The sequence below is a fragment of the Ophidiomyces ophidiicola genome, assembly GCF_022830035.1.
Source record: "Ophidiomyces ophidiicola strain CBS 122913 chromosome Unknown scaffold_26, whole genome shotgun sequence".
Classification (NCBI taxonomy): domain Eukaryota; kingdom Fungi; phylum Ascomycota; class Eurotiomycetes; order Onygenales; family Onygenaceae; genus Ophidiomyces; species Ophidiomyces ophidiicola.
In genome coordinates, this window is record NW_026054666.1 from 245,672 (window position 1) to 265,950 (window position 20,279).

The 20,279-nt window shown below is 41.0% G+C and overlaps 3 protein-coding genes across 3 annotated transcripts; 1 reads left to right on the plus strand and 2 right to left on the minus strand.

Moving 5' to 3' along the window:
- Positions 1-237: 237 nt before the first annotated feature.
- On the minus strand, positions 238-2,067 carry LOZ57_005363 (uncharacterized protein; the record flags this gene model as incomplete). Its single annotated transcript, XM_049254394.1, has 1 exon — positions 238-2,067. One exon carries the CDS (start codon positions 2,065-2,067, stop codon positions 238-240), a length of 1,830 nt encoding a protein of 609 aa, XP_049106698.1.
- Positions 2,068-4,450: 2,383 nt separating this feature from the next.
- On the minus strand, positions 4,451-7,476 carry KIP2 (Kinesin-like protein kip2; the record flags this gene model as incomplete). Its single annotated transcript, XM_049254395.1, has 2 exons — positions 4,451-6,579; positions 6,654-7,476. 2 exons carry the CDS (start codon positions 7,474-7,476, stop codon positions 4,451-4,453), a joined length of 2,952 nt encoding a protein of 983 aa, XP_049106699.1.
- Positions 7,477-8,835: 1,359 nt separating this feature from the next.
- Positions 8,836-11,100, plus strand: LOZ57_005365 (uncharacterized protein; the record flags this gene model as incomplete). Its single annotated transcript, XM_049254396.1, has 4 exons — positions 8,836-8,873; positions 8,931-10,512; positions 10,572-10,842; positions 10,928-11,100. The coding sequence occupies 4 exons, from the start codon at positions 8,836-8,838 to the stop codon at positions 11,098-11,100; spliced, it is 2,064 nt and encodes a 687-aa protein (XP_049106700.1).
- Between the last annotated feature and the right edge of the window lie 9,179 nt (positions 11,101-20,279).

Genomic DNA, 20,279 nt, shown 5'->3' on the forward strand with positions numbered 1-20,279 from the left:
GCTGCACCGATGTACAAGGAGATATACTGAACCCATTTTAACTGGCCCGTTTTATTCATATTAAAATGAGGTATTGAGAGAAATGCCAGGGCCATTTGTTTCTATACCATGTGCCATTGCTTATTCTCATAAATTTTCACGACTATGTTGTCATTTTGATTGTTCTACCTATCCAGTAACATGGCTAGTGGAGTTTTAAAATATCATGACTGTAGTACACTTGTACGGAGTAGTCTTTCACCATATAAAGGCTTCCCATTGTAACGAACCATCAATATTTTTCCATTGTTTTTGTTTTATGGCTTTCTCCCAGCCTAGCATTACAGCAAGTAATCGGCACGAGGAACTACTCACGCCGCAAACCACAGCGTCAGACGAACCGAGTATAGCTAGGTCAAGTAGGTAGGCGCGAGCAACAAACTCACGCAACCGCAAAGCGTTTTGAGGAGGTTGGAATCGGAATTCTTGATTTGCGGGTGATAGCTTCGTCTGGTCTGCCAATTGGGATTGCACATCAATGTCGGGTGACGAAGCTGAAGCGGGATACCTCGACGGTGGTGGGCTGTACTCCGCCACTGGTCGGGACAATGGAGAGCCTAAAGACCAGAAGAGACTGTTGAAAAAGCCACCTTCCCATCCACTATTTGAATCCAAACTAGATCCCTGACCTGTCCCGCCGGCTTTGAGTGTGGATTTACTGACAAGGGAAATAGAGGACTGTGCTTTTTGAGCATGTATCACTTCCGGGGCTGAATAGATGTCGGGATCATCAGATGCCACGATTGTTGTACCACTCTCTGAAGAAGGTAGGTTAGAGCCAGTGAGAGTCTTTACGAGTTCTTCCGCTTGTTGCGTGTATACCGCTAGAGGAATATACGAGTTTTCGTATTGAAGCTCTAACGGGTGACAGTCACCACGGCGGACATGAATACCAACCTGCGGTTTGTTCTCGATAGTATTCAGTTGTTTGACTCGCCTATCGTAGTGTCCTTGGTCCTGGTCGTTTAATCGAAATAGGGCCTCATATCCTGTCCGTAGAAATTCAAAAATTGGTCTTTGTTTATCCACTCCCAGCTGATGCCGATTTTCAAATTTTTCACTGAAATTACTGTCAAACACCCAACGAGTGGTAGATGGAGATACTAGGAGATGGCGTGCTTGCATGGGGCATGGTATTCGCTGTGAGGTAGGGGGAGGTCGACATGCCGGAACCGGGGGAGGTCTGAAATACGAGGTGTACCGACCATAACCCCAATTCGAATCGTCAATAAAAAAAGCTCTTCCCTCTTCCTTAGCAAACCCGTAGCTCATCCATAAGCCCATCAATGTTGCGCCTAGCCCGGCATTATCCGACTGCAGAACGAATGTTAAAGATTTCTTGCACAAGGGCAAATCTGCCTTGCTTTCGTTTTGCTCCCATCCAACCGCTTGGTAAGGATTATGTTGGAAGTTGGGGGCTCGGGGAAGTAGGTCTTGATCCTGGGCATCTGCTACATCAATGAAGTTTCTGTCCCAATTGTAGAACCCTCCGCGCTGGCTGATTATGCTTTCCGAGTTTGGGTTTCTGGTCTGGGCAACATGATGCGCCAGTTCTTCGGTCTCCATACATATTCTTGCATAATCAGAAGGGGATGTTTGTAAAGAATTTTGCATGGGCATGTAGATTGTCCATCGAGCGTGGTTTTTCTTATCCATGACCATGACTGGTCCAGGCATGTCAGGTAAAACGTTACTCCCCACAATTTCGTAGGCATCACGGTTTGACAAAGGTTGCGCAGGATTGAATGAGCGTCCAATACGCCAAAAGGGGTACAGCAGCCAAGTTATAGCAATACAGCAACCCGCTAGTACGCCAAATACTCTCCAACTCTTTTGAATACGCGAGCGAGAAGGCTTAGTCGGACGACGGGGAAAGAAGGATGGAAGACTAGGAGACGGGAGCGGAGAATCGATAAAGGGGATCCGCAAGCTTTGTTTTGACGGCGGCGGCGCTACTCGAATATTGCTGGGAGTTGGAGCCCGGCGGGCACCCATTTTATAAGGGTCACGCCGCGAAGAGATAATCATATTTGCAAAGTAGTATAGACCATCGGACCTTGGATTTAACGGCTGATATAGAGAACGGTGTGTTCCGTAGCTTCACCAGGGTTGAGAACCTGCAAGGCATCAATTTTGTGAACAGAGGGAATTCTCGAGTTTTGCATGTATGGAATGTACACGTACGCTAAAAACCAGACCGGCTTCCTTTGTAGAATAGAGTGACCCTCCGACGCTGGGAAGCTGCAGAATAAGGCGTGAAATGAAATCGAAGTCAAGCTTCGCGTTAAGCGGCGAAACAAAGCAGTTCAACTCTAGTCAATATGCTTTTCAAAAGCAACATAGAATGGAGAGAGTGAACCGTAAAAAAAGGATCGAGTAAGATAATGGTGGCTGCTGAGAAAGTAAGTGCAGAATTCCTAAGATCTAGAAGGATATCAATCAAGGGAAGCCCCGCCTTCTTAGGTTGTCACTCATCGACCGCAAGGATCAGGTAGTGATATGACCAGGCATAAAAAATATCAGAAACGAACAGGACGGAAGAGATGCCAGATTCAGCCGTCTAGTGCGAGAACTTCTACGCAGCCATCCAGACCCACGTAAACCAGCAACGAATAGAAAGACAAGGTGACGGTCAGGTCCCGGTACGCAATCAGCAGCAACAACAATAATAATACAGAGTACGGAGTAGAGAGAGGGGGATCGGCGAGTAAATAATAATAATAAACGATGATGTGGGTGAAAGAACGCCGCAGGGAAGAAGAGAAAGGATGGAAATCACTCAAGGCCTATCCCAGTACTCCGTGGGCAGAGCTTTGACGTCGAATAACCATGTATCTTTTTCCACGCGACTTTCCCGGGTCTTTTTTGTTCATGCCAGCATGCCCACGGCCCGGTTCGTGAAAGGGGTGGGGGCGCGGGAGGGTGGTTCTGCTGCGATCGACACCCAGAGGGAACGTCGTCAGCACAGGTCGAGAACAGAGAAGCAGCTCCGAAGGAAGACGACAGCATGCCACCAGTCATGCGCCGATTGGAAGACAAGGCGGCCGCGGCTAAGGCACAGAACGAAATTATGGAGGAGTCAAGGACGGGGGTTGGGTTAAGAAGAGGGCCAGTCCATCGCCATCCCTCCAATGCACCTCAACATGGCGGAGGAACAAAAAGGCAGGGTGAAAAAAAAAGCAACAAAAGGTTGCTGAGCAAAATCCACCGGCAGTGCTGTGATTCGGTGGCGTGCGGGTTTGGCTTTTGCCAACCACGCCTCTGCTTGCTGGCTGGATCCGTTTCATTTGGGTTTCAAACAAGGCGTCCTGGAGCAGCGAATCCTCGTCTTCCACCAGGCGCCCAAGGAAAACAAGGGTTCGCAGAGAACGGAATAATGATAAAATAATAAAAAAAGCATCAACGTCGTAACGCCCATAGCCCCATCTTATTCGTGGGATTCCAAGCGACTTTCTGTTGTGGCTATTCTGCGTTTCCGCCGCTGGAGCCCAACTCCATCCATGCAGGCCCCACGCCTAGTTAGTTAGTTAGTTGGTGAGTTAACATAGGTAGTTAACCAACAAACTATTATTACTACAGAGTCTCTAGCCACCGGTGTGCCCTTCGAACGCCCCTGTTCGTCGTTTATGCTAATCATCCTGGCTCGTTCAGGGGGAGCAAGGGGCGTTTCGGACCCCATAAATATTGCGACGACCGCCGTATCACTATCTCATGGAATTCCTGGTTTCGCCGCTGTGATTCATTCTGACCTGAACATCGATTTCTTGGGAAATGGAGCCATGCCAGGTTTGACACTACCTTTTGCGGGCACCTGAGGGTTGTGCTAGGCGACATCGAGTTACCGCCTGAATGATCTCCCCCGAAGCCCCACTGTATGAAGCGCCAGTGTTTCATGTTGGGAGTCTTTGTTTCTCACCCTAGCTCCGCAGAAGACCATTTCATACCAAACTTGAAACATCTTCAATGCAGTCGGTGTCAACCATATGGCATAATCGATTGTGCCTGCGATAAAGGTGACGTCGGCCACAGCCCTATTTACTCAAATACCCAACATCACCAGTATGTCGAGTATTTGCAACTAACAGTATTCTACTACAGAGTATACAGAGTCATAAGAAGGCGATCATTATATAGCAATTACTAGGGGTACTCCGTACATGTTAAAAAAAATTAAGAAATAAGAAGTCGTACGCCAAAATGAATCCATTCACACGGACAATTCTGAGAGAACTTTAAAAAAAGGGGAAAGAAATCCAAGTTGATTTACGCCAACATATCCAAGGGTATCACATTCAATAGGTCGTAACCAGAAAGCTGTCGAAGTAGTTCGCTTGTCCACATCAGTAAGCAGCATTAAGGAGACAAAAAAAGGAGACTTTTCGTTAAATTCGATGTGAAATAACATCCTGGTTCAAGGCGGAGGGGTATCATCCGCTGTATGCCCTAGGGGAGGAGGCACAGCTTCACCACGTGATGGCAGCGAACTTGTAGGAGGATGGCCACTTGCAAGTCGGACACTTCCCCGGACACCCTTGATCAACTGCCCGCTCTCCACTCGATCTTGGATCATTTCATCAAGCATCCGCGACATTTCATCTACGCTTCTGCGTTTTGCGTCCCTGTCTGTTTTCTTGGTAGGGGACAAAAACTGAATGGGGCTGATAGGCGTTGAAGGCATCAAGACCAAGCTGCCATTACTCTCAGAACTCTGGTGGCTAGATCGATGGCAGGGTAGTGGAAAGTTAGGCGGCTTTGGAGGGTCAGGGGGAAGTGATTCAGCCGCCAGCTGAGCTATTTCACGTTGACGTGCCGCTGAACGAAGGGCGGCGACCATCCGATCCTTATCATCTAGCTGGAGACGTAGGTCTGCTATCTCCATATCCTTCTCACGAAGCAGCGCAGCAACTTCAGGGTCGCCAGGGGAGATAGTGCTAGTTTTTAGCTGAGACAGGCCCGCGGACATTCGTGAGTGACTAGAACGCCGCGCTTGCAGTAGTCTTCGTTCCAATGTTGAGATATAGCGGTTCTTATCCGCGAGGTCTGCTTGAAGTGCAATAATCTGTGCTTGAACGCTTGCAGTACCATCTGCAAAATCACCTATAGTATCTTCGTCATCTTCGTTAGTTCCGAATGGTGAGAATTGCTCAGAAGGCACTCCGCTGCTACTCTTGACAGACGTCAAAGAACAGGAGCGGTTCAGTTGCCCACCACCTAATGTAGAAAACGAGGCTGATGATCGGAGAGACCTAGAATCAAAGTTCCGTAAATACGGGAAACCCATCGTGGAAAGTCGACCGCTAGCATTGACTCCAGTAGATTGCGAACACAAAATCAAACGATTTAAATGCTCGATGCGTTCCTTCAAGGCAGTTCTTGCCAACTGCATCTCCAGCATCTGCTCTTCGTGACGCGCTTCTGCTTCCTTCTCAAAGCGTTTCTCTTCCAGCTTCGATTCTTGCTCAGCATGGGTTTTCGCCTGCTTTTCGAGCTGTGTTCTGAGTGACTGGATTTCTACACGATATCGTTCGAGAAGAACACGACTACTTGCATCACCGCCACCACCCAAGGCCTCTTCTGCTCTTTTTGCATGGCTGACGATATTGTTCTTTGCCCTAGCAGCAAATTTCATGGTATTTAGAGTTTCGTTTGCATGTGTATTAGTACCGGCAGCACTGCCAGCCGACCCTATTTGGATTGTGCAGAGAATACTGACTAACGAGTTGCCTGATAGTGCTGGCTGCAGTAGCCTTGTGAGCTTGCTGTCCCGATACGGAAGATGTTTGCCGTCACGATCTGATGCATTTGTTCCCTTGTCTTTATCCACCGACAACCTCGCAATAACATTACCAAGAGTGAGCAGACTCTTGTTGATGTGAGCACCTTCTGTACGTCTCTCTTTGTTTTCAGCCGCGCGCTCAGAGCCCGCAAGGTCAATCAAGCTAAGAGTTGAGACACGTACACCGCCAGGAATTATAGCTGAGCGCTTTTCATGATTTGAGCAGGATGCAGACACTCGCTCTCGGCTCTCGACAACGATCTGAACCACAGCGTGACTTCGAGAACTCCGGGCATTGAACTGGGTACTCCCTGTCCGCCTGGCATGATCTCCTCTTGCGATCACACGCATTAGTTGAGTTGGACTTTGAACGATCTCCTCTTTTAACGGCGTTGCATAAACGCCCCGCTTGCTGTCTTCCCGCAGCTTAATTTCTTCCTGCTGTACTCCACCGGGTCCAACGCCTGCAGACACAGGAGTGGACAAAAGATCATGTATCTTCTCATTGTATATCTCAAGATAGCTTACTCGCAGGAGGAATTCGCGATGCGGGGTCTCACGGATATAAGAAAAAATATCTGTGATGGCCAACGGTATAACGCCGGGAGATGTCGCAGTCCCTTGCATGGAAAAGGTCTTGCCAGTACCAGTCATGCCATATGCAAAAACAGTTCCATGATAACCTTCCATTACTCGACGTACGAGTCGCTTTGCGCATGAGTCGTAAACCTTAGCATTGTTATCATGGACAGCAAAAACATTATCTAGGATTTTTTTCAATCGATATATTAGCGGGAATTGAAAATTACATCCCGACGGAGTTGAATATAACCCTTACCGTAGAAGTAATCACCTCCGTCTTTCCCATGATACGATACTAAAGCTCTTCGACCATCAACTAGCCACTCGCCGTCCGACTTACTACCATCGCTGTTTGCGAAGTCGGGTCGCACTCTGACGCTTACTATGACATTCCCTTTTCCTTCTTTTGATTTCAAATTGTGCTTGATCGCGGTACCGGAGGTATCCGGATCGTCCCTTGTCTTCCGGCCACTGTCATCGCCCTCATCAAAAGTCGTGGCACTTGTAGAATATGTCGAGCCTTGTGCTGAGGAGCTTCTGCTTGGCGTGGGAGAAGAGCTGGAGCATTGTGTCTCGGGATTTCGGGAGGCAGGGGTGCATGGAATCGAATTTCCATTTCCACTCGCATCTAGCAGGGTGGGAGTCTTAGAGGTTCGGTTGCTATTCACAGCACCGGTGCTAATTCTAGGAGGTTTCTTCAATCTCAGGCTCCCCGAGGCGGTCATGGCGGCGGGAGACTTAGCCCTGACGGCGGGCAGGCTCGAGAGAGAGGTAGTGCTGGCGTTGAGGGAGGCGCGGAAAGCAGCCTTGGGGGGCTGCGGAAACACGGCAACGCTCACTGAGCGGCGAAGGACTTTCTCAGGGCTATTGTTGGGGGCATGGCCCATGGACGGCGAGCGGGCAGGTGTGACAGAGGCGGCAACGGTTTTCAGGGACGATGAGGGAGCACGAAGTTTGGACCCGGGCGTCATGGGGCGTGGAGCGTCGGGGGGCGCCAAGGGGCTCCTTTTTGCTTTGGGGATGGGCAGCGGCGGGAGCGCACTTGAGGGCGGATGGGTGGTCGGGCGCGGAGAGGCCATGGTGGAGGGTGGGCGTGTGGCCTGGGAGAACAAGCGAAGCTGTCGGGCGCATTCAAGGAAACGCGCGTTGGGCGCAACTAAGTTAGGGGAAGCAAAGTCTTGGTCAGGCTAACTAACTAGGTAGTTAGTTAAGTTAGTTAACTTAACTAGTTGAGCGATGAGCAACTGAACCCTGGAGACCGGCGCGGGCGGGCGGCCGGATCCGCCGTGCTGCTCCAGGCACGGAAGGCTGAAGAAATAGCCAGAGGATCTTATGACGGGCGGCGCGAGATACGAAGCCAGCAGTTATTCTCCGTTGTCTCCACCATCTCACCACACGCGTCACGCCGCTCGTGCCTCAGTCGGTCTGGCAGGGCGCTTGGAGTGGAACGGGCGGCAGGTGATTGGCCTCCTGCGCCTCCAATCATCGCCGAGCGACGTCAGTATGTAGTTCACTAAAGTACGGAGTAGTACATGATTAGGTAGGAAGTTGACTAACTAGGTAATTAACATGTAACTCTCTCGCCAGACTTCGCTCCCAACCCAACGCGACTCGCACACTCGACGCCCGCAACTGGGGAACGAGTTAACTGTCCTGGCCTGCTGCGGCCTCACCGCCGCTGTGCCATACCATGCCCACCAGCGCAACCTGGGTAAGGTAAGAAGCAACGCCGCCCCGGCCGTCCCTTTCTGTGTCTTCTCGCTTCTGCTCAGCCTTACCCTCGCCCGCGAGTCTGGCCGCGCTCACCGACTCTTCCCGGCTGTCGATTGCGTCGTCGCCCGTGGCCCTTTCGGTGCGTCTCCCGCTCAGTGCAACCTGCCTGTGCTGCGATCTCGCTCACTTATTGCCACGAAACCCATTGGGCAGCAATCCTGCATTTCCTTTTTTCTTCTTTGACGGCTGCCGCCTAAACTAATTTTATTCTCTCCAGTTCTGATTTAAACTCCCTCTTTTCCTCTTTTTTTTGTTCTCCCCCTTCCATCCCCTGAACTACTTCTCTTGCTGCTCTGTACGAATATGCCACTGATAATGTCCTGTCGTTCTATTCAACAGAAGATATCGAGCCCAACCTTCCAACCTATTCTAGTTCCCTTTGACCGGCCGCATCCAGACTCTGGAGGCTTCTCTCCATCCATCACACACTCGAGCCTTGAATGCCGCCGAGCACCCAACCAAAACCTGTTTTCTTGACTCTGTGCCCCATCACACCTGGAAGATATAATCGGCCGAACCGCATAGATTCAGCTTTCTGCCCATCATCGTTTGAGGTTATCTTCCAGGTCTTTTCCTTTGAAAAGATTTGGCAGATAATTCCTTGGGGACGGATAATTCTCTGATGCCGTGAGTCTTTTTGTCCCCGTATCCCAAAGCCACCCAACATGGAGACCTTGGCAATCGCCATGAGGGACTCTGACCGGTCATTGTGATTCAGAAACAGGCTTAATATCACCATTGATCACGCGTCCCCTCATAGCTCGGGTCATTCTTCCCTCAGCGACGGGGAAGATTCCTCAGGCACAGGAGTGGAAGTTTCCCCGCCCTCGGTTACGGGAAGCCCCGATTACCATGACTCTTATGATGTCGGTGGCCCATGGGATCACCTCTCCTCTTCCGATGAGCTAAAGCCGTCTGACTCTGCCTCAAGACCCCGCACCTCCCATTTCAGTCATGCCAACGTTGACCCTGGCCGTCCCAGGCCCTCGCGCCACCAGACGAACCGGCGACGAGCCGCTCAAGAACGGGAGCCGCTTTCGCATCGACCTCGCAGACATCACGCGCCCCAGCAGCCGCCGCCGCCGCCTCCGCCTGAGCCAGAAACAGAAGAATCCTCGGAGGAATATGACTATCCCCTACCGCCTCATGATCCACGATTCTGGCCACCAATGGCACCCGTTCCGCCCCCAGGATACCCCCCAAGTAATTCTTCGGGTCCATCATTCGGTGCCTTTCCTCCGCCGCACTTGCACGGCCACCCGGGGATGCCATCCAACCAGTTAGTTCAGCTTGGCCCAATGGGACACATACCATCCTTGGGATCTATGGGACCTGTACGACATGTGGGACCCATGGGACATATAGGTCCACCGCCGAACCATATAAATCAATACGGCCCTAGCGGTGCGTTTCCATTCTCTCCGGCGTACCCACCCACTACTGGCTACTTTGGAAATAATGAACATCATTCTCCACCGTCACCTCACCATCATCATCATCGACCTCAGAGTCGTTCAGGGGGTCGGATGGAGGACGACAGCCCTCCGCCGACGCTTGCACATCCCATTCCCGCTCGCATTCACCCCCAATTTCCAGGTGCCCCATTCATGTCTTCCGATATGGTGCCATTCAATTCCCAGCCGGGGTACTTTCACCACTATAGTCAGCTCCCATATGGGATACCCCAAGGCATGATGTCACCTCACTTTTTCCACCCTTACGCCCCTATACCTTCTCCACCGGAAAAGCCGCCGACTGCCCCAGAGAAGGAGAGTACTCCCCCTCCTCCGCCGCCGCCCCCACCTCCACCAGAACCACCTCAGCCCGACCCGAAAGACGAAGCGATCGCACGTCTCGAGAAGCTCATTATTGATGAAAGGATGGAGCGTGAAGCTAGAGAGGCAGCTCGAGAAGCTGCTTTTGAGAAAGCTGCTCGTGACAAGGCCGCAGCTGAAGAGCGAGCCGCCATCGAGAAGAAAATCGCAGATGAGGCTGCCGCAAATGCAACTGCTCTCGCAAAAGCGGAAGCTCAGGCAGAAGCTGAAGTCTTGAAAGCCGAGGCAAAGGCAGAAGCTGAAAGGGTTAAGGCTGAGGCAGAAGCGGCGGCAGCGGCGGACGCTGCTTTGGCTAAGAAAGCCGCTGAGGAAGCCACGGCTGCCGCTGTAGCAGAAGCCACGGCTGCCGCCACGGAGGCTGCCAACGCCAGAACTGCCGAAGCTGTTGCTGCTGCTACAGCTGCTGCCGCTGCCAAACCACCCCCTGAAAAGAAAAAGCCTTTGAAATTCAAGGATGCTGTAGGAAGAAAATTCAGCTTCCCTTTCCACTTGTGCAATACTTGGCAGGTGAGCGCAAACCGTGGCTCCCTTAGCCGCTTTAAGGATCTAACGTCTTTTATTTTCAGGGTATGGAAGAACTGATTCGTCAGGCTTTCCTTCACATTGATGTACTGGGCCAGCATGTTGCGGATGGTCATTATGATCTTATTGGACCTAACGGAGATATAATTCTCCCGCAAGTATGGGAAACTGTCGTCGAACCGGACTGGTCCATAACCATGCACATGTGGCCTATCCCCGAAAAGCCCCAGGAACCAGAAGTCCCTCCGCCACCACCTCCACCGGCAGAGGAAGCGCCTCCTATTCCCCTCGTCGAAGTCCCGATTATAGAACCACGTAAGTCACTCTCCTTCCCCATTCTACGTCAGTTGTTCTTCGCCCCTGGCGAGAGAAATTGACTTGCCGACCAGCTTCCAAGTAGAAGATTCTGACTTTTTTGAAGCTGACGAGCCGTTCACTTTAGTCCCTGAGGATATTGGCGAACTACCGCCTCCCTCTACCGGCTCTAGGAAAGGTCGACCGGCACCCATTCCAAAGGGGTTCGCAATGTGGATGACCGGCAGGGGAAAACCAATACGTGTTATTAAAAAATAAGGCCCCCGCCTCTGTCAGTCGGATTCATTTAAGGCGCCCTGGCGGCTGACACTCCTCGCGAAAATAAAGACCGCTAAGCCGAGTGTCAATCTTTCCGTTAAGTGAGACAATAATACTCCGGATCGACTACTTATTCACAGGCCCTTCCTAATCGGCAAGCTTTCCCAAAATACTTGGGTTTGAATTATTAATATGAAGTCATGTCACATTATCTATTTAATCCGATTTTGATGCCCCTCCATGATTCTGCTAAGTCTATGCAAGGAAAATAACATGTTTTCATTATCCCTTATACATTTATTCTTTTTAAACCAAAGACCATATGCTTCCTCTACTCGGTTCCTCAAGCTCTATTCCTCTCTTTGTTTTTTTGTTTTTGGTTTTATTTTTCATTTTTGTTGGGCAGTTTTACATCTTTGTACCACTTCGTTTAGTGTATACCCGGATACAATCTTTGTTCTTGACACTTCGAATCATCCCCCGCTGATATTCTGTAAAGTACACCGATGAATGTATGTATCGTTGAAATTTTTAGGGGTCTTTACAGGAGGTATCGAAAAGAGTTCGGTTAGGTTAAATACAAAACATATTTAGGATTTGGTATGGACCCGTTTTTAGGGGTGTAATATGTATGAAAGCTCAAACAAATTCTAGGGTCCCCAAGTGCCCAGGTGTGTGGTCACCAGATGTCTTAACTGATAATTACTGGTTCCAAACACAGATGTTACCAGTGCACAATTGATATGATGTGTGTTGAACTGTTCTCAGATGTTGTGAAGTGGCTCAACAGATCTTGATCTTATATAATCAGATTAAGTTACTGAATATTACTAAAAGTATCAGAAGATTTCAAAAGAACTCAGAATGTAGTAACTATAATAAAACAGTCACTTATAAAGATACTCAGTATTATTATAAGATGATAAATAACTGTACTTTTCTACTATCTGATTACTATTGATAAGAGAGAACTTAGTGAAAGATTTCATTAAGTCTGCATGATTTAGTTTATATAATGAATATAATATATGAAGTTCATCTCACTTTGCTTATGTAAGAAAATACATTGTGTACACTATTTTCAATATAGTCTAGCTTAATTTTGTGCATACATTCTCTCTCTTCACACTAATAATATTTTTCACTTTACTAAATCTTGCTCTCTTCTTCTTCTTTACAACTGCAACATCATGAAGATAAGCAGATTTTTTCATATTAAACTGCATGCTTTTTCAAACTTTTAAATGTGTTTATTTTAAGCTTGAAAGTGATTTTATTAGTCTCTCACTATGTGCATAAAATTAAGTTCTTTATGCAGAGATGAACAGAAATCTTAGCTTTAGAAGTTCAGTCTAAGATTTAGTCTTAAATCTTACTTTTTGTTTGACTCTTTATCTAGAAACTAGTAACTATTCAGTTATTTTTGATAATAGATCAGCATCTATTCTTTCTATTCTTCTATTAATTCACTATTAACATTTTAATCAATTTAATTATTCACTACTGATTATTACTGAATAGTTAATTATAACAGCATCAGCAGAACAAAATTCTGCTTCTAATCAATTATAATCAGAAGAAATTAAAAATATTCTTACAGTTTTTACTTCTACTTCTACTGTTGTCTCTCAACATGCAGCTACTCTTACAGTGTTAACTGATCTAAGCAATCTGACAGCTTTAGCAGCAATTGCTGTGCTTACAAAAGAACTTAAAAAAGCTGACTGCATGATGTCATCTTAGTTAAAGAAGAGAAAGAAGCTTGCTGATTTATAGATAATAGTTTCTTTAAGTTGCTACTTATAGTTACTGATAGATTAGTACTAATCAGTAATATGTGATAGAATTAAAAAGCTCTGCAACTGTAAAGTGTACAAAGCTTAATGTTTTTGAGTCAAGAGTATTATTGTAAGTAGAGAAGTTTTCACTTTTCACTAATCACTAATAGTTTTATCAGAAGATTATGACATGTGCTTACTAATGTCTTTTTTGCACATATGAAATGTTTATGAGTTCTAGACTAACTGCAGAAACAGAAATTTCCCAACTGAAATCCCATCTCTAATGCACTAATGGAAAATTGAGATGGAACTGAAACTTAATGATTCAAACTGAGATGAAACTGAGACTTGAGTTTCAAGTACTGAAATGAAAAAAAGACTTAATTTAAAGAGATTAAGATTATTTAATTAGAAACAGAGATTCTCAATTTTCCTAAACTTAAAATAAAATCTTATTTTATACTATTTTTAGTATCAAAATCATATACAAATGTATATATGCATTTTGATTTGATGTGTCAATTTTTCTATTTTGTCATATTTTGATGTAAAAATACATTTTCAAAATAAAGTTTGAAAAAAATTAAAGTTGTTTTAGAGATAGAGAAATCTAGAAATGGAAGTTAAAATATAAAATTTAAAACTGAGAAGAGAATGGAACTTTTATTCATATTTTGAAATGAAATTGAAACTAACTTTTAAATTTTGAAAAGAGATTGAGATCAACTCAATTGAGATTGACATTCAGTCTTATTTCATTGAGATTTCAAAGAGATTTCAACAGTCAGTCTATTCATGATCACAACAATAATAGTGAGTTACTATCAGTACTGATCAGTTACAATAGATCATTCAAAATAAGTCAGAGTGTGATGATTCAGAAGCATATTTAAAAGTCACATATTGTAAGTCAAAAATTGTTAAATAACCACAACTGATTCTAACTAATAATATGTGGAACCATAAGAAGAATACTCATTTCCACAATTTTTATATTATGTCTGATATCTATGAATGATATTAGTAGTAAGTGGTCACAATTAGTAGTAACTTCAATGTTCTGACTTATCAATCAACTCAATATAGTGAAAATGAAGATTTGTAAGTGACAGTCATACAGTCTATTGACTTCATCTGATACTTACTAATAATAGTGAAGATATCCATTTTCATTCAGAAGAATTTGAAGACAAAGAGAAGAAGAAGAGTGATGAAGAAGAAGAGAAGAAGAATGAACTTTCTGCTGCTTCAACTTCAGAATCTGTGCATAAATGTGAGTGTGAATGTGAAGATCATGCTCATGACAGCTGTAATGACAGTCATAATAATGATCAAAACACTGTGTGAATCTAACTGTGTGTTACTGAATGTTACTAAAGTCTGAAGTTACTAATTACAACTGATAAACACTGTTCAGTCACTTCAGCTGATGAAACTGATAGTGTTTAACAGCAAATCTCAATTTCTTCTTCAGTCTCCCACAACTTCAAAGAGTCATAAACAGTAAGTGACATTTTGTTACTGATGATACTGCTTTTTACTGATACTTGTGAAACAATCAATTACTGTTAGAGCTGCATGAAAAGATCTCTTTTAACTTACTCATCTATAAATGAAAATTGCTGATAGATCTTTATCTACTCTACTCTACTAAATCTTATCAGTTACTGACTAACAATATGGAAAATTTCATCTCTGCACCTCAACTATCTCTCACAATTAACACTAACTTTTTTTCTTATTGAAGATTACTGAATATTGTGTCTTGAACAATTTAATATAAAGAATTGATTTTACTTGATTTTTACTGATAATCATTGAATTAAAGACTTTGTTTTTATGAAGAGAAATGAAGACTTTTGCTTTTTACTAATAGTTACTAATTTTTATGTTAATGAGATTCAAATTGATAATATTATCTCTTATTGTGTAATATTTCTTGAGCAAATAATATATCTTCACTACACTCTCTTTTATGAAATATTATCTTCTACTGAGCATTATTAGTATTATTCAGTAAATATCTTTTAGCTGTCAGTTTTCTCTCTCTCAATGATAATTTCTTCTGCTCTAGAGTCAAAGCTCTTTTTCTCAATTCTAAATTTCTATAAGTAATTTGAAACTCATTAAGATTTTCAATATCTCTTAAGAAGCCATCACTAGTAGTATTTGATATATTTTAAATTGTATCATCATTTTCTTAAATTAAGTCAACTGAACTGAACATAAAAACACTTAAAGCTTCTTGATATTGTCAGCAAATCATCAGTAACTATCAGTAGAAATTGAATAAAGAGAGTTATTACTTAAGTAGTCAGATAATGAAAATTGATCAAATCTTAATCTTCTATTTATTCTTCAAACTGATGAATTAGTAGTTGTAGTATCTGTTCATTGCTTTTGATCTCTTCTAGAGCTAGATCTATTAGTAATTATCAATGAGTTCATGTTGCTCTGTGTTGATGTTGTAGAATTGATTTGTTGATGAACTGCATGTCTTTGATTGACTATTGACAGTTAATATTCATATGATTTGTAATGATTTATATTAATAGTGACTAGTTTCTATCATTAACATTGTTTTCATAAGCTTGTTGCTCAGCATTCTGATCTTTATATTCAGATTGAATATCAGTCTCTTTAAATGTTATTAACTGTTGAATGTCATCAACATTCAATTAATAGCATCTGAATGATATCAGCAGTGTGTCTGATGGAATATGTCTTGAAATATAAATATACTCTTCAACAGCAGAGATGATTGACATGTTAATATTAATAAGATTCAGTCAATAATGATTACTCTTAATAAGTATTGATATTTCTCTGAAGATTTTTAAATGTGAGATAATTCATTTTGGTAAATTTATCATTAAGTTCAGCTAGAATTCATAATGTGTTTTTATGAACTGTCCACTCAGATATCTTACTGTTTGAATCATAAATCAACTCATCAAGAGACTGTCATACAACATTTTTATCAGAACAATGTGGTATTGATTTCATTAGACATCACTGAAATATATCAGATTGTGTTCAGTTAACATCATAAGCATAATGTATAAAACAGAAAGCCAGCACATGTTGAACATAATTTTATTATGTTCAGAATAGATCAAAATTCTCAAGATAATCACCTAGTTTTATCAGATATAATCAGTATCTGTGAGAATCATATGAAAGTAGATGATTGTTATCAGAAGTTTATTTAAAATACATATCTACTATAATAGCTTCAATGTTTCAATTATAAATGTGTTTTCATTCAATCTCTTCATGACACAGTATCTTCACTTCATGGAAAAACAGTTTAAATGCTTTGTAGTACATAACACTTATAGACTGACCATTGAAGTCTCTTTGAGATTTCAAAGAAACAAGACTGAATGTCAATCTCAATTGAGTTGATCCCAATCTCTTCTCAAAATTTGAAAATTAGTCTCAATTCCATTTCAAAATATGAATAAAAGTCTCATTTCCTTCCCAGTTTTAAATTTTATATTTTAAGTCCCATTTCTAGATTTTTCTATCTCTAAAAACAACTTTAATTTTTTTCAAACTTTATTTTGAAAGTGTATTTTTACATGAAAATATGACAAAATAGAAAAATTGGCACATCAAGTCAAAAATGCATATATACATTTGTATATGATTTTGGTACTAAAAATAGTATAAAATAAGGCTTTATTTTGAGTTTAGGAAAATTGGGAATCTCTATTTCTAATTAGATAATTTCAATCTCTTTAAATTAAGTTCCATTTTCATCTCAGTACTTGAAACTCAAGTCCCAGTCCCATTTCAAATTTTCAATTTTCCATTAGTGCATTAGAGACAGAATTCCAGTTGGGAAATCTCTGTCTCTGCAGTCAGCCTAGACACTTGTATTCTGATTAATCAGTAGTTGGTCAAGAGTTATTACTAAATGCATGTGATTCAGATTAGTATTTATCAGCAGTGACTGAGTGATCTGAGAAATATTCAGTTAACATACTTCAATTTAAATAAGAATGCATTGTCACAAAATCAATGATCTTAATGTCATCTGTAATCTTTGAGAATGTCATATTCATCTGAAAGAATTTGAATTCAACTAGAAGTTCAGTTTGTTTTTTTAGTAGTAATACAGTAATAAACAGATTGTCATAATTGTAGATCTTGCATATGTATTTCTTGTTATTTTTCTTGTCAAGTTCCATTTTGAGTTGGAGTGCTACTGTGTATTTAGCATACATAATCAGTAGTCATCAGTAAGAAGAGATATTATTTAAATCTTAATCAGCAGAATGTAGTAATAACTGCTCTTTCTGTAAAATCTCTTGCAGAGCATTTAAGTTGTTCAGTTTAGAATGAAGATCACTTAAAATATCTGCTTGTTCTGAATTTAAGTACTTAATAAACAAAGAATATTTCAAAAATTGTTCTATATTGTCAGCATATTCTAATCACTGATCATTATCAGTATCTACTAGTTGTTAATGATAAGTTATGAATTCATTAGATAATGCATTGAATATCATCAATTAAATGTTTTGAAACTTTAATTAATGGTGGTACTGAATGAATATGAATGTCATAGCTGATGAAAAGCAGATAAAATGAAGTGTTGTGATCTGAAATTATAACAATAAATTTAACTTCACATAACTGAATGATAATGATTTACTTCTTAAGACAATCATGACACACTGATGATAAATAATAAAAATCAAACACAGTAATAGATGAAAGAGTGTCATACAACAATGTTTTATTCATGATGCAATTAGTAGAATCTAAGAGCAATGTTGTTGTATAACTAAAGTTAAGTCATTGACAAGATGTTTTAGAAGATCTTGATTTAAGTCTGCAGATATATTTTAAAAAAAAATGAATTTTTCCATCTTCTCTCTGTCAGATCTTGCAATGAATATAGTAAGTACTAATAGCACTTAGTTATGTCTGTCTTCATCAGTCAATGTGCAATTAATTACTGTAACATTCTGACTTACTGCATATTTCTTGATGTGATTGACATCAGAACTTAAATTAATTTCAGATGATATGTTCATTAGAAATATTATTTAGTTCTAACTAAGTCTTATTAGTAAGTTCTGATAGATGCTCTGTTATTTTCATATCAAGCTGTGCATGATTGATAACATGTGTAATTGTGTATGTTCAATCTGGCAAAGCTCTGATCTTGCTTTTGAACAAATCTTGACATCAGAACACTGATATTTAATAACTTTGCATCAAACATTAAGAAATGGAGAATGAGCTCATCATGTAATATAATCATTTTGCTTTTCATGTTCATATTGTATTTAGTTTATGTTGGTAAAGTTTAGTTACCATTAGCTGTCATTAAATAAATATCATTGAATGTAGTTGCTGAATATTTTCAGTTGACATTTCTTCTGTGTTCACACAATATATATAGCCATATATCTCAGTGTTTGAATATTGTGATAGAAACTGAACATGTTTAATTTTTATATGAACTGAGCACTGTAAGAATCTATCTTGAACAATCAATTGTATTGAGTTGTTATCAGTAACATCTAACTAATAACAGTTAGTCTCATGTTTTATGCACCTCATTTAATAGACATACAACAGTAAATTCATGATGACTATCATCTTTACTTATTGCATTTTCATCAATCTTATATGTAAATTCAAAATCAAATGTTTGTGCTAGCTCTCCACTTGCCTTCATGTTGCAGACCAACTGGTGGGCATCAGTATAAACTAGAAGCATGTAATTAGAATGTCAATAATAAGACAATATCTTGAATAATAAATTAGACTGATCATTGAGATTTCTTTGGAATTTTGATGGAACAAGACTGAATGTCAATTTCAATTGAGTTGATTCCAATCCCTTCTCAAAATTTAAAAGTTAGTTTCAATTCCATTTCAAAATATGAATAAAAGTTCTATTTTCTTCCCAGTTTCAAATTTTATATATTAGTTCCATCTCTGAATCTTCCTATCCCTAAAAGAACTTTAATTTTTTTTCAAACTTTATTTTGAAAGTGTATTTTTACACCAAAATATGACAAAATAGAAAAATTGGCAAATCAAGTCAAAATGCATATATACATATGTATATGATTTTGGTACTAAAAATAGTATAAAATAACATTTTATTTTAAGTTTATGGAAATTTAAGATTTCTATCTCTAATTAAATAATCTCAATCTCTTTAAATTAAGTTTCATTCTCATCTGAGTACTTGAAACTCAAGTTTCAGTTTCATTTCAATTTTTCATTAGTGTATTAGAGCTGAGATTTCATTTGGAAAATCTCTGTCTCTATGATCAGTCTATAATAAATACCAAATATATCTGCATTCTGATATATGCTATCAGTAGCAGATAATAAATACTTCCAACAACATTGAAGTGATAGACAGTATAGTAGACAGAAATAATCTACATCATTGTTCATATTGTTTGTCACTAACATCTATCAGTAGCAACTGAACAATGAATATTTCTGACAACAACATTGAAGTGATGCAGCAGAATAAATGAATGTAATCTACATTGTTATTAATATTATTTGTCACTGACATCTATTAGTAGCAACAAAATAATGAATATTTCTGACAACAGCTTTGAAGTGATGCAGCAGAATAGATGAATGTAATCTACATCACTGTTGATGTGATTTCTTATTGATTCTTATCAGAAGTAATCAGATAGTAGAAAAGTATGACCATCTGCCATCTTATAACATCATACTGAGCATCTTTGTAAGTAACTGTTTTGTTACAGTTAATACATTTCAAGTTCTTTCAAGATCTTCTGATACTTTTAGTAATATTCAGTAACTTAATTTGATTATACAAGATCAAGATCTGTTGAGCCACTTTACAACATCTGAAAACAGTTCAATTCACATCATATCAATTGTGCACTGATAACATCTGTGTTTGAAATCAGTAATTGTCAGTAAAGACATCTGATGATCACATGTCTGAACATCTGAGAATCTGTGAATAGAGCTCAAATCATTTATTACACTGTTTGCAGATCTTCAGATGTCCAGATGAATGATCATCAGATGTTTCAACAAATAATTATGAATTTCAAACATGAATGTTATCAGTGCACAATTAATATGATGTGAGTTGAATTGTTTTCAGAAATTCAGATATTGTGAAGTGACTTAATAGATCTTGATCTTATATGATAAGATTAAGTTACTGAATATTACTAGAAGTATCAGAGGATCTTGAAAAAAGTCAGAATATAGTAACTATAACAAAAGAATTATTTTTAAAAATGCTCAGTATAATATTGTGAGCAAGTCAATATGCAGTAGAAGCTCATACAACAAAAGCTTAGTTAGTAGACTGTAGAATATACTTACTAATAACTATATAAATATATATTAATATATAAGTATGTA